Here is a 22,939-nt window from a genome sequence, read left to right on the forward strand (position 1 = left end):
TCAGTCAATGGATTTACATCAAATTTTCAAATAAGATAGTGACAAGCACAATATTCTCTTAAGAAATTCGAGCCAGGCTTAATAGAGTGACCTAAAAATAAATTGTGTAGTCTATAAAAATAACCTGGAACCTTTGATGCATTTCACACAATTTGCTGGAGTCATCATACATGTATAAAACTTTGCATACATCCATAGTGAGTTATTAGATTAGGTGTTTGTTATTAGTGGCAGAATGCACAGTGACACCAACCCTTGTGTTCTGCATCCATTCATATGCACACTGGTAAGATTATCATTGTGTTAACGACACAAGGGGATCCCCATGGAAACAATTTAAATCAAAACTCTCCACTCTTTGAGGGTGAGCATGCATCAACTCTAAAGCTGTTTTACTGGTGCTCAATGAATGTGTAATATACTGTACAAGGCCTTGTCGTGTTTGATCATCTCACTGCCCATTTGTATGAAATGCTTAGAGCATTTTAAACAGTCACATTTATTACCTGACCCAGAGAAATTGTCCTCATTTCATGCTCTCCCATATCTCTTTATACTGTGCACATTGGGTTCAATTCAATATCCACATGGCATGGATCTTGGTTTGTCACCAAGAGACTGCAACATTTTCAGGGGGCCTTTTTGAACTACGCATGTCTGACTTGCAGCTGATGTCACAGTCTGACTGTGGCTGGACACTGGCAGAAACACGTCTTTTCAGAGAGCATTTTGTGTCAGATGACTCTCTTGCTGTACATAGCTTACCACTGAGCTGGCTAGCTGGCATGTTTTTGCTGTTTTATAATAGTGAATGTTAAATGTACCAAAATGTCTAATTGCCAGGCTGGTTGAAGTTATGCAAATGAGTTTGCTAGATGCCTATTATTTCTGGCTCTGTCAGTGCTTTGTTTCAAATATTACCCTGTTGTCACATTCATGTTTTACAGTTATACTTGTTTAGCTGCCTTGGAACCTCTAGACTAAAGTTTTCTACTTGCTTTCTTCACACTTGAAGAAGTTGCCTACACTCAAAAAAATATTTTGGTTTGTTTTCTTGAATTAAGTAATTCTAACTTAAGTTAATTATCTTTTATGAAATTGACTCAAATAGAACTAAAATAAATGAATTGAATACATTTAAATGTATGCTGTGCTCAAGAATCCAATACATTTCAAATGTTTTATTACTGTCAAATGACAAATCTTCATCAAAGTGAAATGATCAAACTCTACATTATCTGGTTCCAGTCAGACACTTCAAACTATTTTAGTTCATTGTTGTTTCGGTCTTGCTGATATTAAACCAAACTAATTTGGATTTTGAAACTGTTTATAGGTATTTAAATCTTTTCATTGTGGAAATTATTTGACAAAACCTATGTATCCTAATCATCAAATGATCTTGACGTTCTCTTCTAAATGCTTTGTCTAATTATAACAGCGCTTTGATCTAGTGGAGCCTCTCTAAGGAAAGGAGCAGCCATGTCAGGAAATTATTTCATGGATGGAGTGAATTTAAAAAGGCATTGAACTTAAGGAGCTGTTGCTCTGGTAACAAGTTAGACTAAATTTTAAGCTTGCTTCAATGAACAGAAAATCTTGGGTTTATTTCAAATTGTCTATAAACTATCCAGCTAACTCGGTTATCCACATACGAGGAACAGGGCCCAGGTTTTGTCAGCGTTTACTTGATGTCTCCTAAATTAGGGTCCTAAGGCTTCTCTTGGCCAATCATCTGCCCTCTGTGGAAAATCCAAGCTAATCATATGCAACCTTTCACACTGAAACTGTTGTCATTGGCGGGACTTATGATCAGTCAGTCAAAGGAACAAAGATGGCCGCTACGATGCAAACAAAACTGAGTTTTGTATTGCAATGCAACTTTAAATTTTATAACTTTCCTTCGTAAAACACCATTTCTGTGTGAAATTTTATATCAGAATTTGTTAGCAGCAGGTACTCAGTTATTTACTATTGTGCAAACTGATACTTGACAATTCTAGGGGAGGAAAAGTAGTGCAGGGCTAACATTAGCTGAACTAAAAGTATCTTCTAAAATAAAATAAAATAAAAAATACATTTAAAATGCTTTTAGTTTTTGTCTCTTTGTTTATGTTCAGGGTTAAAAAAAGAATGAATTTTGGACAGAGATTTGTTTGGCTATTTTTGCTGAACACTAATTGAAAAAATATTGTAAATAAATTTGACAAATGTTTTAAAATATTTATGAACATTTTCGATGATTATTATAGAATGCCTGTTGCAAACATGTACAAAATCCCTGTTCTGAACTTCTGTCATATATCATTCCTACCAAAAACACTAAAAGAACTGAAACTGAATAAAAACTAAACTAAACTAAAAATAAATGCTGAACTAAAGCTACTGAACCCACACTGAAAACTAAGTAAAACTACACTGAAATTGAATAAAAAAATTGAAAATGATATAAAAAGAAAAACTACAATACAACTTACCTTTTAATTTTTTATGATTCTTCTATGATCTTTCTAAATGTCAAATCTTTAAAAAATATATATTCTATATTTATTTTTTTATGATTAATCTTTCTGGATGTCAAAATGTAAAAAATATTTGAACTAATTAATAACCGCAGCTGTCTGAATGGATATCAACCTAATGATACAAACAGTTCCAAATGGTTTCCTCATAGTGAATACAAAGCATGTCGGTGATGGCTGACACTTAGACTGTCCCATGTGGTGAGACCTTTTCAGACAAGCTCATCAGCATTTAGCATGCCTGGCTTGTCATGGCAGAATGATTTCTGTCTGTCAGGCACTTTGAGTGGCTGCCCCATGGTCGGGCCTGATATTTGCCTGCTCAGACCATCGACCGGCCCCGGTGTTTTTCTTCTGTGCTTCGGCTTTTTAGTGGTGGGCTACATCACAGATGCCTTGGCATCTTGAGATTTGATTCTAGCGAGGTGGCCAGCACTGTGGACCGAATTGGGAACTGGGGCGGGAGGATAGTATTGCTGACATTCACAGAGATCTAAAGGTTTGTGAAAGGCAGACGATGGAACATTTGTTTGCTTGGGGGCACTGAAGTTTCTTGCCAGCACAGAGGTTCTGGACTGAATATAAAGCAAGTTTTCCTTTGTTCCTTAGAAATGGCTTTTTGGAGCAACTGCCGCTTACGTTAAGGTGATCATGAAGTATTTCTCAGCATGATACGGATTAGAAAGGGTTCATTTTTAGGGGCATAAGGTGTTGCCTCTTGCAATGCTCATTAGCCTTGGCTACATGCATAAGAGTGAAGCAAAGCATGCACAGCTGCTAGTCCGCGGGGCCTGTTAAACATGCAGACTTTTAGTGAACTGTGACGCACATTCGGAAAGGTCAGAAAAGGTCATGGGGTTTATGTGCTGAAAAAGGTAATCGAGGCATAATCTTATGGTGGAAAATTCAGAAGGAAAGCTTTGGGTCAATTTTCATACAGGGGGTTTAGATATGAATCTAATTGATTCCTGTCAAGAAAGAGTTGGGCCTATATAGTCACTCAAATAGTTTTCTACCATCATAAGGGTAAAGCTAAAATTTTTAGTCTCTTTTTATGATTGTTGATAATGTGAGGATTGCCCGATATCTTCCCTTTGGATAAAAAGTCAGGAGATTTTCTAACGTTGTGGAATAGTAAATTACATTTCAGTTATTAAGTGTTTGCTCTATCAAGCTTAACTGCAGAATTTACCCAACGTACCCAATTTCTCCCCAGGGATCAATAAAGTTCAACTTATCTAAATGATTATATTTTCTTAACAGTCAGTGTGACTCATCTCTCAAGTGTAAGTAGTATGGAGGAATATTGCAATCTTCCATCTGAAGTAGGAACCAGCTATCTTGTCTATTTGTGAATTATTGTTAAGGGCTCTATTTCCGTCAAGATAAAACACATTTGTGCTGTTTGCTTTCTTTATCCCCTCAATTTATCTATCATTTCTGTGATGTTGTATGAACCACTCATGCGTAGCAAGCCTGTGAAATATCCCCATTATCCTTCCTAATCCCATTTTCTGTCTCCCTCCTGTTGTTTTGTAATCATCAACAACAGGCACTGTTGTTTAGTGGCAGCATTTGATGAACCAATTTAGAAAGAGCTTTATAAATTAAAATAAAGGCTTAATTCCTCTTTATTTGAGCAATTCAATAAAAATGGTGCGTTATGCTCATTTTTTTTTATTATATTTGTTTAGCCTTAGGCGTGACATCGTAGATTTTGTTGGCAGCCACTGTTTTTCTGATGTTGAGAAAAGTTTAGTTTAATGCAGTGGCATCCAATCAATATCACTGGTATATGATTTTATATTTAACCATAAATTATAATAATTTACACATGCAAGTATGTTGCATCAAATTTATGAAATCTTCCTTCCAGGGAAAAGCATTGATATGCAATCAAAAACAGTACTTAGTTTTTGCAAGCATTTTACTTGCAAATTTCATGATTTGATCATGGATTTGCCCCATATATCACTGTCTTTCAATGTTTAAAGTTGCCTATCCTATGGGTCATATCTGACCCTGCAAGCTAACACTACCCACAGGAGGCTCTGTGGAGTTTGCATGTCAAATGCTCAAACATGACTTTAATCCTCCAGCAGCTGGGAATCTACATTTGTTTGTGATAAATGTCACATCTACATATAATTGATCTGATCTAAAATGTATTCTCTATTACACTGTTACTGTGAATCAAGATCAGGCAGTGGGGGTGTGATAACAATTAAAGAAGGCTTGTTATTTTTGGATTTGAGAGAGATTGTTTTGTGCCAGTGGCCATCTTATCAATCATTTAGGATGTAAAGTAATTCCCCTTGTATTGAGCAGGTGCATAAAAGTTGTATGCTGTCTAATTGAGATGTATGCTGTCTAGTTTGAGATGTATGCTGTCTAGCTTGATGTAATCAGTCTGTGGTGCCTATCACAGTTCATTGTGCATGATGGAATCAGCTAGGTAGTGGCAAATGACTGGAATACTCCCTAATGTCCCTAATAACCATTGTGATGCTAGTCTAGTGACTTCATAAAGCTTCCTCAAAATGAGATATAGAATGGAAATGCAACCATTATCCAACAACTAGCAGTGCCCCTGTGACTTGTCCCTGTCTGACATGCTTCCTACTTTTTCTAGCAAAATTTAGATGGTGACCTACGACAAACAGTATTTTAACAGGCTAACCAATGCAGATGCCATTTTTTGTAACAATGCAGACATATTTTAGAGTACAAAGTGAGTTTCATCTCTGCTTACAGCAGTCAGACAGCTAGCACTAGATTAAAGTTTTGTATGTTTTTAAAGATCTGTGTTTTAATCACTTCTGTTTTCCCAGGTCTTACGACCTTTATTAGTGGGCAATGCTATACCTCATATTTTTTGTGTTGAATAATGGACATAAGTGTTTGACTCAAAGGTTTTATGTGCTGCCTCAGTAATTGTCCATCACATGAAAAAGCACATCACATCACATTTTTGCCAAATTGCTGAGCAGGCTGACTGACTGAAACATTGTTGAAACACGCATGCGCAACTCTATTTCCCTAAATGACTCCCCATTGTTGAAACGTGCAAGTGCGCAAGTCCCCTTGTGTAGGCCATTGATATAAATAATCTACATTTACTCTTGAGCTGTTGTTGTTTGTTTATTTGGAAATAGCTAACTGCAGACACTTCCATTTCTTCCACCAAAGCTCAGCGCTTCTGCATCCCTTTTTAGGCTGCGGGTGCTGTCATTTAACCACAGGGATGTTGTAACAGGTTTCAGCCTGGCTTTGAAAGGGATGACAGCGTCTAAGATAGAAGAACATAGGTGGTTAAATCAGTTTAACAAATCATCTGTATTGGAACACTTAGGCATGTTATTGCTTAGATTGTCAAACAGGGAGGACAATTTCCCTAGCACTGTGTTCAGTTAAGATGGGAGAATATACAATGTGCTTCTGTGCTTTAGCAGCAGTCTGTAATATGCCATTAAATGATGACAGAATAAAATGTCTTCTAAAGCTAGGGAAATTAAACTCAAACCAAAGGTAAAAACTCAATGTATGATCATGGTCATGAGTTGGACATGTCGCATGTTGTGTGTCACTCTGTGATATTTAAAAACTCAGCAGCAAAACACTTTGAGAAGTTATCAATACCAATATTAAAATCACTTGCTATAATGACTTTATCGTAGTTCAGCAACACTGAAGATAAAAACTCAGAGAACTCTGACAGGAAACAGGCATTCAGTTTGGAGGGCAATACACATTCGCACAGATGACAGGTTCGGAGTACATAATCTTAAACATGAGCACTTCAGAGATAGAAAAATCATTATCAGCGATGGGACAACATTTAAAAAGGTTTTTTAAAGCAGCCACAAGACCCCGCCACAGCCACTAGCCTGAAAAAAATCATACCCAGGGGGCTATACTACCTAGCCTCAACCAGGTTGAAATAAAATATCAGAAATAAAATATCCAAGTTTGCAGATGTAATAAAATCAGAAGAATAAAACTCTGTTTGAAAGTGAACTTATTTAATAGCAAACCTTTTTCTCCACACTGAAAACAGGAATTTCTTCAGGTGTCATATTTCAAGTGACTGCTGAAATTGTTGTAAGATTAGTTTTTATGGCACATATGGCATTGTCTCATTAGCTGTTGGCTGCAGTTGGACCACACTGATCAAAATCCCTTAGGAATAGTGAAATGTTTGGATGACGGAAATGCGTGGAAATACTGGCTCAAAGCTAGATCAAAATAGATGCATTCCAAAACACTCTGGAACTACAGTTTGAAATCACCCCGTAGTGTCGAATGTGCTGCTGACATATTTGTGATTGCATGGATTAACAAGGAAAGTCCAGCAATCTTCCACAAATAATAGAAAAATGAGCACTGTTGCATTTTTTTTTCATAATACCTGCTCCGTCAACTAGTCATTTTGGATATACGATATGTGTAATTTTGGTTCTGCTGTAGAGGTAGAAACCCCCCCCCCCCCCCCCACACACACACACACACACAGTGTTTCATCTCAGTTGTTGGCCAAAATAGTCCAACAATTTAGTATCGTCTTTGTTGAGATAGAAATGCAAATTAAAGGGATTTGCCCCAGTGTCCTCTTGAGGGATTTTGTGAAAAGCAATCCAAGAGGCAATTTTGAACCATTCAAGTATGAGTCCAACTACCGGGTGGGGGCACCTAACCAAGGTGCAGGGGTTTGGGACCTCTGTGATTTAGCTAAAGAAAATGGGAAAGATAAAAAAGAGGCTTAAGACTTAACTGCTTTATTCAGCTCAGTGACTTTCAAAAACTTTGGCAGGCCTCCTTGTTCATTTGTCAGGGCTGAATAAATCTGTGTAAAGAGTGTTGTTGCTTAAATGACACCTTGATTGTGCATACTGGCAGCAAGTGCTGGTCACTGTTTTGTATGGGATTGTCAGTCATTATGCCCTTAGCCCCCTGGGACCTCTCTCTGCTCCACAGGACTTTGAAAAGAACAGCAGACTAGAAGAGCTGGAGAGATATTGGAGTACCTCCAACACCTCCAAGTGAAGGAATGTGTGACCCATGAACTGAAAAGCCCATTGTGCTGTTGATGAAACATGATTATAGTTTTACTATTGTGACTTTTAAAGGGAACGTGTGACAAAAGCTATAACGGAGAAGTAGAAATGCAACATTAACACGAGGGGTTCGCTGGATTCGGCTAGAGCAATAAGAAAAGGAACAGAAGGGAAATGGAGTCGGTGGGGAGAGGAGGTTATATTCCTTAGATAGAGTGGTCTCCTCTATAATCTTACAGATTACTGTCATTAGGACATGGCTACAGGAAGCAGTCGAATGTCACTAGCCTGTGAATTACATGTGTGTTGCTGCTGAAGGCTTCAGTGCGGGCTTGGCAGTGCCCCTTCATTCACACATTTAGGCAGTTTTAGAGCAGGTAAAGATGGCGCAAGGCCAGTAAGTAGCAGGCTAGTGCACGCTGCTGTAGGCAGGAACCACATTTCTTTCCAGAGACAGTTCAGTCCCATTTTTTTTTTAATTTCTATTTCCCTCTGTGTTCAAAATATCGCTGCAATATTCTTTGGTAGTGAGATATAGTGCATAGTCTTATGGCCACTTTATCTGTAACAGTGACGGCCTCCTTGCTCTGTTGAAGGCCAGCCGTGGTAATTGGGCATCAGCCATCGAGTGAACATTCCCTTTGAAGTCATTTTAACTTACTAGAGTCGAAGAAGTTGGGTTGCGTTCAGTGGCAGTGCCCCTGGAGCATTTAGCATCAAAATTTGGCTTGGTTAAATTCTCGAACACTTAAGCGGATGGCAAATGATGGATGCTCGCTGTGTAACTTCCCCATTAGATTCCCTACCACTTTCCTCCTCTCCTGCAAGTATTATGCAAGAGAAACCTTCATGTCTGCTTCATATTCAGTGAGCCATCCGGGTGGCATTCTGAACTCAAACATGCCTCAGCAAATATGACCAGACTGACCCTGAAAAGAGAACTGAAATGAGAAGACAGAAACTACTGTACCCTCATATTTCTATCAGCACTTGATCCACAGGGTCGGCCATGTCTGTCCTATGAATCTCCCTAGTACAGACATGCAGAGACAATAAAGCCACTTGTCTGGTTAAGGTTCATCACACACAGTGACATAAACATCTCAACTTTTCAAGTCCCATGCAGTGTGTCTATTATAGAAGCCTCAAACCTCCAATTTAATAATGCTTGTGTGGTTGTGTTTTGTTGGCGGGTCATAGAGATGGATATCTTTCATCTATGAAACTAGACAATAGATGGCTTAAATATGGCCTTGTCTTTTGAGTCTTCACCTGCATTGGTATGAGAATAAGCTTTGCATTTGGTTTTGACCACACATTGTACAATCCGCATTAGGGTTTTTGGGAGATTGGCTGGTTGGTCAAATTACCTGTTTGTGATGAGAACAAAGACACTAAAATCATGCATGTGTCCAGTAGATTGTTCGCTCTCTAAGACTGTTGTGCTGAGCATCATCAGTAACAAAATGCACCTGGTGATGATGACGTAACAACGTAACCTGCAGCTGTGAACCCTGGTCTCTCACTAAAAAATAGCCCCCGAGTAAAGGGTTGGCTCAACCTCATATGGCAATATAGATTAGTGGACATTTGTAAAAGAAAACAACTAAAGAAGAGCTCTACAACTGTCTAAGTACTGTCCAACTGTAAAAGGCAGTGTTAACCTAGTAAACTGTATGGTTGTGGTTACAGACAAATGCACAAACTGTGATTTTATAGTACCTTACTGTGAAGTGGCACCAGGGTGGCATAGTGAATAGGGAGGCCGCCCTTCAACTGAAGGTCCCTGCTAAATATTCCTTCAGAAAGACGCTGAATCTCTACCAGCTTCAAGGGTGCTGTTCTGTAGCTGTACCTGTGTTCTGACCTCCCTACGGAGGGGGGCAATAGTTATATATAACTATATTCATACAGTGCCCATTAGTTCTATAACCTTTGTGTACCTTATAATAGACCTATCCTTTTTCATTTATATGCAAATGACAGTAGTAACGATAATGACTGTAATGTTTGCTGTTGCACGTTGATCAGTGGTGGTGTACAGAGTTTGTAGTGGTAGGTGGGTGCCAACTGGGGAATCATTATTCCTCTATGTTCTTTATCTGTAGATGGTTGAATCAAGCCGGTTGGTGATCCTGGCTTAGTGTTCCTACCTTTTCCCCGCTTGGTAACAAGGGCACTGTAGGGACAGACAGATAGGCCTTAGAACAAGTAATGACAAGTCCAGTGTAATAATTTGAACGTCTGTGGTTTTTCCTCTATTGTATTTTCTCTATTATATTTCTTCTGCTTTTTCCCACGGCACAGCCGAGGGCATCACAAGGCAAATTCAGGTCGGTCAGGCAGTCAGTCAGGCAGTCAGCTGATGCTTTGAGATGGCCTCTAGAGGGCGTCTTTGACTAAGAGTTGCAATGTTTCCCATACATTGGCACAAAATAAAAGTTGGTCAATGTAGAGAAATGAATCTAAATCGAACTCTAATCCGCCTGATGTCACATCACGCCATGTTTGTCATTTGGAGATGCACTGACCAGCAGCATTTTACTCTCCCCAGTCTCCCACTGTGAAAACGGAAAGGAAACTTAACATTCCACAATTTGCTCCAAACTTGCCTGTGTTAGTAACAGGATTTGTAAACGGTAACTCGTCTTCTGCTGCCCTAAAGACTTTAACGGTTGGTGATGATATTACCTTGTGGTATTTAAGTAACGTTAGTGGAATTATTTAACCGATAACCGTGTTGCAATGCTTCACAATGCATTGAATTTAATTGAATTGAATACATGCACCGTGGGTCTGTACAGGATCTGTGCTTGTTCTTGTCTCATTGCTTTCATTTTTATCAGCATTTTCAGTCATTCACATCTGTATATACAAGACATTTTTATTCCTGTATGCCTATTTTTTTTTTTTTTTTTTTTTTTGATCTGTGGTAAGGCGGTTATGGTATTTGATGTTATAAAGTGTTTCTCTATGTTATTTGTTGGTGGGAAGTTGGGGGCATGTGTGTCACTGGTGTATTTTGTCTGCTTTTATGTTTTGTTATGCAGATGGTTGAAAAGAAAGGGTTTGAGTGGTGGGTATAATTTAAATATTTTTCTTGCCCACCAGGAAATGGAAAATCTTTGTAAATACATGTTGGAAAAAAGAACTAACACAGCCCTGTTTGCAGAGTATCTGAATCCATTAAAATGGCTCTAAGTATGAACAGTTATCTGCCACTTCCATCAGCTGGCCTCTTCATCGCTGTCAGTTGTGCTCAGTTCCTTCTGCCTGCCTGTCACCTCAGGGGACAAGGGCCATTGTTGAGGCTGATGGCTGTCTTTTGCATCCATGTCAGTACTCAAAATGATCATTTGTCAGATGTTTTGCTCTGACACCCCCCCCCCCCCCCCCAACTTCTCCTCTCTCCCAGTATAGGCAGTGGTCCTCACATTTCTCTTTTCACTTTCCTCATCTCACCTGCGTTGCCTCTTTCCTATCTTCAACAGCCACAATGCCTGCTGGGGTTTGGAGTCATTCTGAACTTTGCTGATTTCTCAGACAATTAGTGGTAAAATATTAATACAATACAGTGGATAAAGCCCACAGTAGCAATGCACAAGACCATTCAAGGCCATGAGAATGAATCTCAAATATTAGTAAAATGAGAGGTTGTGTGTAACTGTATGTACTTTAGGTTTATCACCTAACAAATAATGTTTTGAAAATTATAAACAAAACTTTATATGATCATCTGCGTTATCCCACCAAGCTCATCATGTCCCACAGTTGACCTGGAATGCAAATTTCCATCAGGTAGTGATTTACTGTGAGCTCTGGTGATGGCTCGATGGCTTCGAGCGACTGGAAACGACTTTGTTCCAGCTCAGCTTTTAGGAATCTGTAGATAAAGGCTGATTATCAGATTATAAGGGCTGCGACCTTGTGAAGAAAGTTCTTCTCATGAAAGTAAGCACAGAGACACTTCCTTACAGTTTGAGATGGACTGTGTGCTTCACGTTGCACGCGCGATTAATTAAGACACACAGCTGTTCATCTTCCCACCTGTTTCGACTGCCTCTGATCTGTAGACTACAGCGCTGTGTGTCATTCTTGAAATGAATCTTGGGGCTTTCCATTTGTTCACAACGGTCAAGTCACCATCCGATGCTTTCTCGGCTGGCAAGTAAACTTCAGAGATCTTTATCCATCCTCCGTCCTCTCGTTCTTCTGTTTTGGAATAGTGTTTGGCGGTTAGAAAGAATGCATAACAACACATATTGAGAAAGAGCCATGGTTGATGTATGGTGGAATTCAAGGTGTTCAGGCTGAGAGCAGTTTATTAATTGGAAGCAGTTGCTTGGTTCAACATGTCCTCATTAGCCCTGTGCAAAACCTAGCAATTGATTGCCCATTAGGAATACAACAATGTTTTTATAATTAAAAACACATAATGTGACCAGTGCTGTACCAAACAAAAGCAGTACACTCATTAAAATGTCTAAAATAGGTATACTGTATATATTTGTATATTTATGTGCCGATTTATATCAGTGACGTTGAACTGTTACTAGTAAGTGTAGAGCTTTCATGCCTTTCCAGGAAGAGTAACTTATCAAGCCAGAATGTAGGCTAAGTGTGTAGCTGTGACCAGAAGTCTTGTTTTAGAGCTCTAAAAATACCCTGTACAGTTTCATTTATTTATCTAAGGGCACATGTGATGTATTTGCACAGGGGCTCCGTGCAGATGTTCCTCCCCAGGCTAGGAACCTGGAAAGAGAGGACACCGGCACGTCCTCATCTTCATGTAGTCTATCTATCCCCCACCATTTCCCTCAGGACCTGCTGCAGAGTGGCTAGAAATACTGCCAGCCTCAGAAAGTGTGTGAGAGGTGATTGAAGGGCTGTATGTGCGCTCATGCGTGTGTGTGCGTGTGCGTGTGTGTGCGTGTTTGCATTTGTTTGGTAACCCCCTACATTAACAACTAATATCATCCATTTGAATCCATTGTTGATGCAGATTTTCCCTCACAACATTTCAGTATAACAAAGGGCCATAATAAGAAGGTTTATTTAACTATGACAGTGTGTCTATCTGCCTGAATTAAACGTCCTAAACCCGTTAACTGTACTCCCACGGTACCTTTGCATGTCCCCGTCCATATCAGCTTCAGCATGGGCTGATATTGATGTGTGAGGCTTGTAAAGACAAGCATCGACTCTCCGTGGAGATTCCTCCGTGAGAAAACCAAGAGATGGATTACTGCAGTTCTCTGCCATATTTGGTCTCATTTAAGGGAAGTATTGATGGTGATGGTCAATGTCATCTCAGTTAGCCGTTTGGTTAATTTACACTGCATCTCCAGTCATGGTCGGCAAGGATGGACTTCAATGACACATGATGTCTCTAAAGACTGGAAGACAGCATAGCATCATGAAGTGCAAGGTTGATATATTCAGTTCTGCTTTTTGCTGACTCTGTTGTTTTTTAATTATGAAACTGTTTTGATCAAAGTAAGGAAAGGTTGTGTACTGTTGATGCTTGTGCAATTGCCCTTGATTCCCTTGTAATGTTTGAATGCCAGAGAGACAAAATAACAGAGATATCCTGCTGTCCGAAATATTACCATTTTTATGCTGTGGAGGATGTGGAGAGGAAACGACCTTACTGTGACCCCGTTACTTTGGACCGCCTTTAAGTGCTCTGTTGGGCCCCGACACTCTGATACTGCAGGAGGAGACTATGAAAAAAGGCAAACAAAAATCGATAAGTACCCTATCCACAATCCCCTACCCAATTACCAAAACCCACTGTGCACAGGTTGTGTCAGCGATTCCACTACTGGTCTAATTACTTGCCTGCCCTCTGTCCCAGGTCTTCTGTTTAGAGCGACACAGAGAAACTAACCTCTCCTTGTAGCCAGGCTCAGGTTTTTGTTTCACTCACCTGGCAGTGAGGTTTTGCAATATAGGTGAGCTTGTGTGAGTGTATGCACACATGTAGCAGGGTGTCTGCAGGTCCTACAAAAAATCTTAATTGAATAATTAAAAATCCAGGCCTTAAAAGGGCTTCAATGCAGATAATTACGGTCTTTAAGTCTTAATTACAGTTTGAGAGGTCTTAGAATTTTGTGTTTTTATAGCAAGAAATCAGCCGAGTTCTGCAGAAATATATTGACAGGTCTTATGTTTTTTACGTTCCAGCTGTATTTTTGTTGTGAAATTGTCTTAAGATTATTCTAACTGCCTTTACAAAGGTCTTAAAATGTATTGAATTTAACTTGCTCAAACCTGCAGATACCCTGATGTATGCTGGACTATATAAGATAACTTGAACTAAAACTAAGCATGAAAAACAATTTAGTGAACTGAAATTAAGAATTAAAACTGTATGAAAACTGAAACTAGCCTGAAACTAACTTGTCTCCAAAACTGACATCATCAAATGAATTATATTAACATCGGCGCTACATTTAATGGCCCCATGTAAAGTACTCTCTATTATCATATTCACATATTTTCCTTGTCTGTTGTTTCTAATACAAAACCAGTCTACTGGAAGGGATTTTTGCAGAGAGTTCAGTTGACCTTGACAACTCACATATTCTGTCCAACCCACTCAGTATTTCGACCTGATGAAGCACTGGACTTCTTCACTAGCTGACACTCACTGCTGTTACCAGCTATACCAAAGCTGTTGCACTGGAATCATCCTTTGGCTTTGAACGTATATTTGCAATGTGTTTATATTTAGTCTAGTCTCAATCAGTATGTCTTGTTTGCACTACATGTGAGGTGAGGTCCTGTTATATCTTGTGCCTGCCTACTGTGTCAATCCTGCAATGTGCCAGCACCAATTAACCAAGTCAAATTCCTTTTTTGCCTGCTGTACTTGACGAACAGAAAATATTCTGATTCTGAAGAATTCAAATGAATTTATGAGCGAAATATGAATTGGAAACCCATTCATGTTGCCACTTTTTTGTGTACTTTGTGTGCATTTCTTTTCACATTTGACATAAAATGCATACGTTGGACATGTATGCCTCTGGATATCAAAATCAAAATAATATGATCGTGTGTGAGAGTGAGTGAGGGAGTGACAGAGCATGCGCATGTGTGAGCTGGCGGATTCCAAGACAGAGCGAAGCCTTTAGCCATGCAGTAGGCATCCTGCAGTAGGTGTTTAATCTCCGACGCGGCAGTCTCTCTGTTGTGACTGGAGACCTAGATACTCCATGTCTCCGTGCACTATTTTCTCAGCATATCATTCTTGGTATGTCTTTAAGCCCACCTACAGGTATTGGCAGACATTAGGAAATCTGAGATTGTTTTATTGGTGTAGCGTTGTCACGATAACCAAAATTTCAATACTGTATTGAAAGATTGAATCCAATATTTGAATTTGATAAACCTTCAATACTCTTGTGTTGCACCAAATGTGTTGTGCAAGCTTAAATTCCATTCCCATAGTTTAAAGAAGAAGAAGTAGAGGAATTGGAATAGACAGAGCTACATTCTGGCTCTTAACAATGTGGCGTCATGTTTTTAGATATTAAACATAGCAACATAGCAACGTAGCAACGTAGCAACATAGCAACGGAACTTCTCTCTGAATTGGTGATTGGGCTATTCTTATAGGCCTACTTTAATCCAATTTTGTCAAGAAAATGCCAGTAATTTCCTACCTATTAATCACCAATCACTACTGCAGTGAATTACATTTGTTTCTATTCATAATTGTTGTTTTTACCATCTGTATGGGCAGGACTTAATTTATTTATTTGCACATCATTAAAAAGCAAATATTAAATGTCTAGTTTAGCTGTGTTACAGTTTACTGAGAAGATATTCACTGAAGGTAAACAAACTGAAAAAAACATCTGTTGATCTAATGAACAAGAATAGCAAAGCTATTTCGGAGTCGACACCAATTTGTGTCACGATATGGGTGAAAAACACTTGCTTGGTGTGAAGGTTCTCGCTTACGATAGTCTCGCTTATGTCGCTCCACCTCACAAGACTATTAACATTCAACATTTCCAATTTCAACTTCGACTTTACATATAACAAACAGACCCATTAACAGCGCTCATCGTTTCCAGTTAACCCCCAAAATGTTGATTGATATTGAAGTATTACAGTATTGCTATGAAATTTTTTAACCATAAGTTTTATATGGCCCTTATTATTAGCTTTCTGGAGAACTTCCTACTCGGGCAGCAAAACAGCCAATTATATTGAGAGCACACACAGGGAGAGTGGAGCCTCTCTCTGAATACTAATTGATTCAGAGTGTTAGCATTTAGCATTCCTCTCTTCTTCACTCAGTTGTCTGGCCATCCTCGTGGGTCTGGATGAGTCGCCACTCCTTCCCCCGACTGCTGAAGAGCAGTTTTGCATTTCTGTTAATGAAAAGGATAGTAGGAACTTTAATGTGCTAATGTCACTTCTACAGTCTGTTAGCTGGGGATTCATTTTAACTGTTGTACACAAGGAGATGCAGGGGGCAGACAAAACAGCGGAAACACCACATGAAAAAGGACCTTAACTTTGAAGTAACTAAATCACAATTACAAAGGCAGCTACACAGGCGAGTCATATTCATTTGAATGCCAATTTGCAGTCTGTCAGCTTTAAAAGAGACTTGACAATTACCATTTCTATATGTGAGTTTTCACAGCAACATGAGGCAACATGGAGAGGCCAAGTCAGTGCCAAAATTGCAGGTGCATTGGCCACAAAACCATCAAAATGACTTCAAGTGGCAAGGGAAACAGTCTCAAAAATCATGACAAACATGAACAAATTGCATTGGCAAAGAGAAACAGGAGTTGTAAGCTGAAATTCACCAACAATGATGGAGAGATAATTAACAGGATAATCACTAGGAAACACCACCAAATTGAATTGAATAAATACCTCTGTGACACAGTCTCATCAAAAACCGTATGTCGTGAGATTCACAAAGCCGGTATTTATGGCAGAGCTGCCATTCAAAAACTATTTGTACCCAAGGCCAATGCACAAAAGAGGCATTACCTGGTGTGCATTCCTGCAGTGTGTATACTTCTGCATTTCTTTTTACACGTTTGATTTGAATACTTTCAATGAATACTTGGTACATGTATTGCTTGGCTCTGAATATCAAAATTAAAATTGTGGGCATGTATTTGTGCATGCATGCATGCATGCACATCAATATGCATTGCATGCGTTGCAGCAGTCAATTTCTGACTCCAGCCAATGAGCCAAGCTAGTGAGCATAAGCAGATGTTTTTGAAGGCAAAACGCATCAATAATTGATGTTGTTGTAATCACTGAAACTGACAGTACAGACAGCCACGAAAGAAACCTTGCTCTTGTCATAACTGGGTTGAGAGACAGATGGTGGGAGAGATAATAAGATCGAGTTTGAAAATAAGTCAGCTGCTTCCTATAAAGAACCCATCCTTCCTTTCTGTGTGTGTGTGTGTGTGTGTGTGAGTGTTTGCAGTTTGCATGTCTGTCTGCTTATCAGATGTTTTGGTAAAAGTGTGTGTAACATTCCTATTGTTCCACTAAACAGTAGCCTACCTGTCATCACATCCACTTTGTTTGCTTTGTCTACCTTTTTCACTTTCTCTGTCTTTTCACTTTCACTTTCTCTGTTATATACTCAGAATGTAATTGGAAAGTCAGCAAGGGGCACAAGTGTTCTCTGTAGCTAGGATCTGTCAGGGAATAATAATATTCTAAACTGTTTCATGAACAAAAATGTCATTTCTTGGAGAGATTTCATGAGTTTGCCATAGTGTGAGAAATAAATCGTGGGCTCAAATGATCAGGCTAATACAATTGAAGTTGGCTTTGATGCACAGTCATGGGACATAGGGGAAATGAGTGCAATATGTGTGAATAGCCTCCAAAGGTGCTCATTTCCATAATTTATTAGGCTAGGCTCTCTATTTAATCTGCCTGTGACGCACCCACTTTTAACTAAAATGATAGTTTGACTCTAAACCTGACCAGATGGTACAGTCTGTGTGTCAGAAGTCAACCTCAAGTACACGTTCACCTATTCACCATGAGAAAATTAAATCAGCTGTGGTTAAGTCTAATGTATAAATTTAACAGTTTACTTGTATCCACCAACAGAAAATGATGATCAAGGTTGCCAGCATAAAAAACGAACCACTGCTACTTCAAGGTTGAAATGAAAAAAATCACCAGTAATCAAAGAAATGAGTAGTGAAAGCTAACAGCTTTGAGAATGAACAGTCACATGATTTCCAGTGAATTAAAACAAATGTATTTTTGAATTAAATAATGGATCAGATTGAGAACCCCAGTGTAGCTAAAGTGTATGTAGTGTCAGTAGGCATTAGGCATACTGTATGTCAGTAGGGTCAAAGTGACAGACATTGGCTGTCTGTGAGTAGAATAGCAAAACATTGTGTATGAAAGGTTAATGAGCACAGAGAAGTGTAATGGTCTCTTGTCATGGGAGACTCCTCTCTTCTGGAGGAGTGAGGCGAGTAACGGAGGAAGAACAAGGCAGTTTTAATTCAGCCGGCTACAACCAGCGAGGTAACTCATACATAAAAGACAGATTGCAGGGATCAAAGGCGTGCTGTATGTGGGGGTGTGAGGAGGGAGTTCATTGTAGTGCCAGCGTGGAGGAGAGAGGTTCCCACATCTGAAATCAAATAATTCTCCCTCATGGCCAGACTGTAAGCAGACTAGTGGGGTTATCGTCATGCCTGCTCTTGTATCCTGGTTTCGTGCTTATTCTGTTCACGTTCGTGCATGTGTGCGCGCAAACACACATACACAGCAGATTTTCCAGTATTAATAAGAGTTCATTGGACTCATAAAACATTGGCAGTTTTGATTTTAACACTTTCAGAGTTGAATCGACACTGACAGTTTTACTCTGTACACACACTATACTTGCATAGTTTTGATCAGCAGCCTTAGACAACAAGTGTATTCTAAAGATCTTTAAATTTTGTTTAATTGATCTTACTTAAACACTATGGAAGTCATCCCTCTATTGGACTTCAACTAAACACAAATGTTCAACTATTACTCATCGTGCCAGCTCTTGTAAGTCCTGTTCATGGTCTTTATTCTCTCCACCTTTAAATCTCTCCCAGGAAAGGAGGCTGTGTGCACACCCATTCCTGGAGATCTACAGAGGGGGTCAGATCCACTACATGGCCCCGTTGGCTCGCCAGGGAGATTTCTATGTACCTGAGGTCCGCCAGGTAGAGAGGAGGCTGCCGGCAGGAGAGGAGTCCCACAGCGACACAGAGCTCTCAGGTAGGCATACTTCATTCTGTCCGGTGGAAGCGTTTATCCAAAGCACCTTAGAGTACCGTAAGTGCATACATTTTTCTTTTAATTACGGGTGCACCTAGTGGGAGTCAAATCTCAGTTGAGCTATACAGGATCACAGGCTTTGCCAATCTTACCACTTGGATATTGCTGTTGTGTAGCAACCCTAAATAATACATATTAGAATTTAATGATGATTCCAAAGCCTTAACATAGACCTCATGTACTTTGGTTCACCACTCCCCCCACTTAAGTTGAACCCCTCACTGAAGTAGTCATGAGCTGGCCAACAAATACCAGTTTCATTTTTGCTTAATGCTTTCCTAATCATTAAGCAAATTTGCTCAATGATTTCCCTGTCCATAATAACAAGTGTAGACAACAGTCATGGAAAAGGATATTTATGCAGCAGAATGTGACTTTTATGGTTATGGATTTTGCCTCAAATTTATGAGGTAATCCGTGAATTCTGACTAATTACTTTACCTGCAGTGTGCTGGAAGGCCTCATATTTTGGAGCGATAATGAAAAATGCTCATTCCTTATTAATATTTGCACAAAGTCTCTGATCTAATGTCAGATTTTAGAATAATTACATAATGTTTTGAGTATCCATCTGGTGGGACCCATGAGATTTGGACCTTGTTTCTACTGCTGTTTTGTTTATGAGCAGCCCCTGCAGAAGCAGGCTGTGATTGACACCTTCTCAGGTGTTAATGAAAAGTCCAGACACTAAAGCCTCTGGTGGGAGTGTGCTGCCACTCACCAAGGGGCCTGTCCACAGCTATGGACACCATATGGAGGGTCTGTTTTTCTGATTGTACATACTGGACAGGATCAGATTCTAGAGGTCTCAAGGTGTACAGGCATTTTAACAGTGTCACAATTCAACTGTTGAGTCTTGACCCTAATTCAGAATTACGAGACATAAAAGCTTGTGAAGAGGTGTTTGCAGCAGTAATGAAGCCAATGAAGCAGGACTAATCATTGAGTAGACATGGAGTGAGAAAATAAGCCAGTTTGAAGATAATAGCATTATAACACCTAATTGTTCATTTAGTTCAATACGAGTTTATTTATCCCACATGGGGAAATTTACAGGATGCAATTAAAAGTACAGTCATTAAAAAGAAGACCGAATACACACAACGCAATGTCTATTACAGCATAGACCTAATTTTGTCTATGTCAAGGATAACAAGGCTCGTTTACCAATACACAGGATATGACGCAACTATGGTATATCATTGGGGTTATAAAGTAGGCATTTCCCAACACATATGTTTTATTGAATTAGGTCCAAGAAACAACCAGTAGGCTCAACAATAAGTTCTGGCGTCCACGAACCACGGCCCTCCGCACTCTCTCAACAATAATCAGAAGTAGACTCATCTACTCTATTTTGCATGTTCACATAGGCACCTAGTTCACAACATTACACCCAGTAATTCATAATCTCACTATTGGTCTCAGCAACAATGGGACAGCTGTTGATAGCTTTATTATGGCTCAACAGAGTACATTTCAGAAAACGAATTGATTTTTGTGTGGCTGCTATGGGGGTTTTTACAGTCCATTTTAGATACAATAGATGTCCATGTCAGTGTCCAATCAAATTGGATGGAAAATATCTCAAGTATTGTAAATAAAATGCAGAAAAACAGTCCGAAGTATTTAATTCACTCATCTGGGCCAGTGAGCCTCCACCTGTTTTGGTGCATTGGTGTATGCAACTATGCATAGAGGAGCACAGCGCACAGTGGTTGATTTATTCAAGGGGCATCTATCGCATCTACACCTATCAATTTGAGTCCACATTCTGCTCGATGATTTTGGAAAGTCTACCTACCGCTTTCTTTTCATTGTTGTCATATGAAGGCCAATTTATGGCACTTTTATTTTATCATCAATCTGCCACAAGTTTGATGCGTCTTGACTGCGTCACTGATAATGCGATACCTGCTGCCAGACACTTGGGAGTTGACTTTGTTTTAAATTTTGTTGACCAGAAACATGAACAGCTACTTCTTGTTTTTATCATTTCAGAAATACTGTCTATGTGTTAAACAAAAAAATGCCATTTTGTTATTTGTGTGTTGGTTTGTCTGTCTGACCATCTCTCCCACTCTCACATGTGTCTGCATCTGTGTAAAAGAGAGAACTGAGTTTATTTATACCATTCATTGACCACTGGGATGAGGGCAGACTAATTTGTGCTGATGGAAACTATTAGAAAGTGTCACATCTCTCTTCCACTGTGGCACCCACACTTTGTAACACAAAAACATTACAATACAGAATATCACACCTGGCCCGTCTCCACAGAGGCCTTCTGTCCCCTCTGGAATTCCACACTTGGCTGAGTGAAATTGAGTGACACTGACAAATTCAGTGCTTTTCCAAAGCCAGTGTCATAGGCATGCTGCAGAGTTGAAGTGACATTTGGGTCCATGACTGGGAATGATAATGTGACAGGTACCCATGCTCCTGTCACTCTGGACTCATCTCAGCCAGGTCAATGGAGCACTGGAGACTTCTCGGACCATCGCCACCCCCCCCATCCACCGCCCCGTCTCAGTGACAGCATCCGACCCCGAACCTCACCGCACATGCCTCCTCACTCTGTCAGCCACCCATCTCCAAGTCACCCTGTCACTCACTAACACGCTACACTATGCTGCATAATTGGCTTTGTCTCATGCACTTGTCTTTGAATGGGTCTGGTGAAGCATTTTGTATCGCATAAACAAGTTTACTATTAGCTTATGCCGATTGCCGCCATTTACACTATGTCGCTCCTCAGTGACTATGACCCATCAAAATTATTTGCTGAAGATTATCCAACTGACGCATCCCAAGTAAGCCGAAGAAAGCCCATTAAATCATAACATGCTGAAATCCCGCAGCATCTTTCACTGGCTCACTGCAATAATGGATCAATTGTTGCTCTGACGGCTGGAGAGACGGATGCCTGAAGGCACCACTAAACCTCTCCTATCAAATCCGGAGACAATTTTGCAGCCAAAATATGAGGATATCATGCCTAATGTGTATTTTCCAAACCAAATGGGATTTTTCCCCCATTGACTGATTAAATTTTGAGAGTTGCTTCAGGCATTCGACCAATGGAGGAAAAGTACTTCAGCCAAACCACCATGAGACCAAAGCCATTGCTTTTTTAGAGCTCTGTATGCATATTTTTATTTGTATTATTTCAGTTTTCTCTTGCCCCTATCAATCATATGCAAATGAGTTGGGCGTAAATTAATCAGTGAGAGCTGTTGGCTAGATTTAAATTTGACTGCATTTTTATGAAGATAAATATGAGTTCATTCTACATACTGTACATTGGGGTGTATTTCCTACATATTTTCTCATGTAGCCAACTGGAAGGCCAGTTCAACCTGCCACAAGCCACAGTCATAGCCCAATGACTATGGCATTGCTATTATCAGAAATAAATATTTGATGATGCAATTGGCTGTGCTGTTTACATGCAGTTAGTTTCAAATCATATGGTCTAGTCCTTGTTCAAACTTGTTTGTGTGTTTGATTCTGGCCCCAGTCTGATATTCTCTATCAACATTAACTCATTGTATCCCTCCCCTTCAATCTCTCTCTCTCTTTCACTCCCACCGGTTCTCATATGATGTATTAGAGATGTGTGACAAAATCATATAAACATTAGGCTTATATGAGGCTAAATGAGATGCAGGGCTACTGACAAACCACCACTCTGAAAATTGTACAAAAAATTACAGTAGGCTTACATAAACATATTTTCCTTGTTAAACTAGTGCTGAGTTTGAAGTTGCACTTGGGTCAAAATATTGTGTAGAACTTTTAACGTAATTAATGTTTTGAATAGTCTGCATGATTAAAACCTCCTTCTCTTATTGATAGAGAACCCCTTTATTAGTCATACACCACAATTTCCTCTTATTCTAGTTGTTAATTGTGATGAATTGCTCCCAGTGTTGAAAGTCAGTTCAGTTGTGCTCAGAACTGCCTCTTGGTGTAGTTGCCACCATTGAAGTTTTACAAGCAAGATAAATATGGTTT

The 22,939-nt window shown here is 39.6% G+C and overlaps 1 protein-coding gene across 2 annotated transcripts in view; it reads left to right on the forward strand.

Annotated features, from left to right (window-relative positions):
- LOC139650329 (testis-expressed protein 264 homolog) overlaps positions 1-22,939 on the forward strand; it is a 36,131-nt gene that overhangs the window by 9,796 nt on the left and 3,396 nt on the right. The window contains exon 3 of one of the 2 annotated variants that reach the window (XM_071526964.1): positions 18,697-18,866. In XM_071526964.1, the coding sequence (XP_071383065.1) occupies positions 18,697-18,866 (170 nt within the window). The remainder of the gene's footprint in view (positions 1-18,696; positions 18,867-22,939) is intronic. The other variant, XM_071526963.1, reaches the window with a different exon arrangement.

The sequence above is a fragment of the Centroberyx affinis genome, unplaced genomic scaffold (assembly GCF_046629955.1).
Source record: "Centroberyx affinis isolate AG114_WGS23_722 - 3 ecotype Tasmania unplaced genomic scaffold, CSIRO-AGI_Caff_v1 ptg001484l_1, whole genome shotgun sequence".
Lineage (NCBI taxonomy): Eukaryota > Metazoa > Chordata > Actinopteri > Beryciformes > Berycidae > Centroberyx > Centroberyx affinis.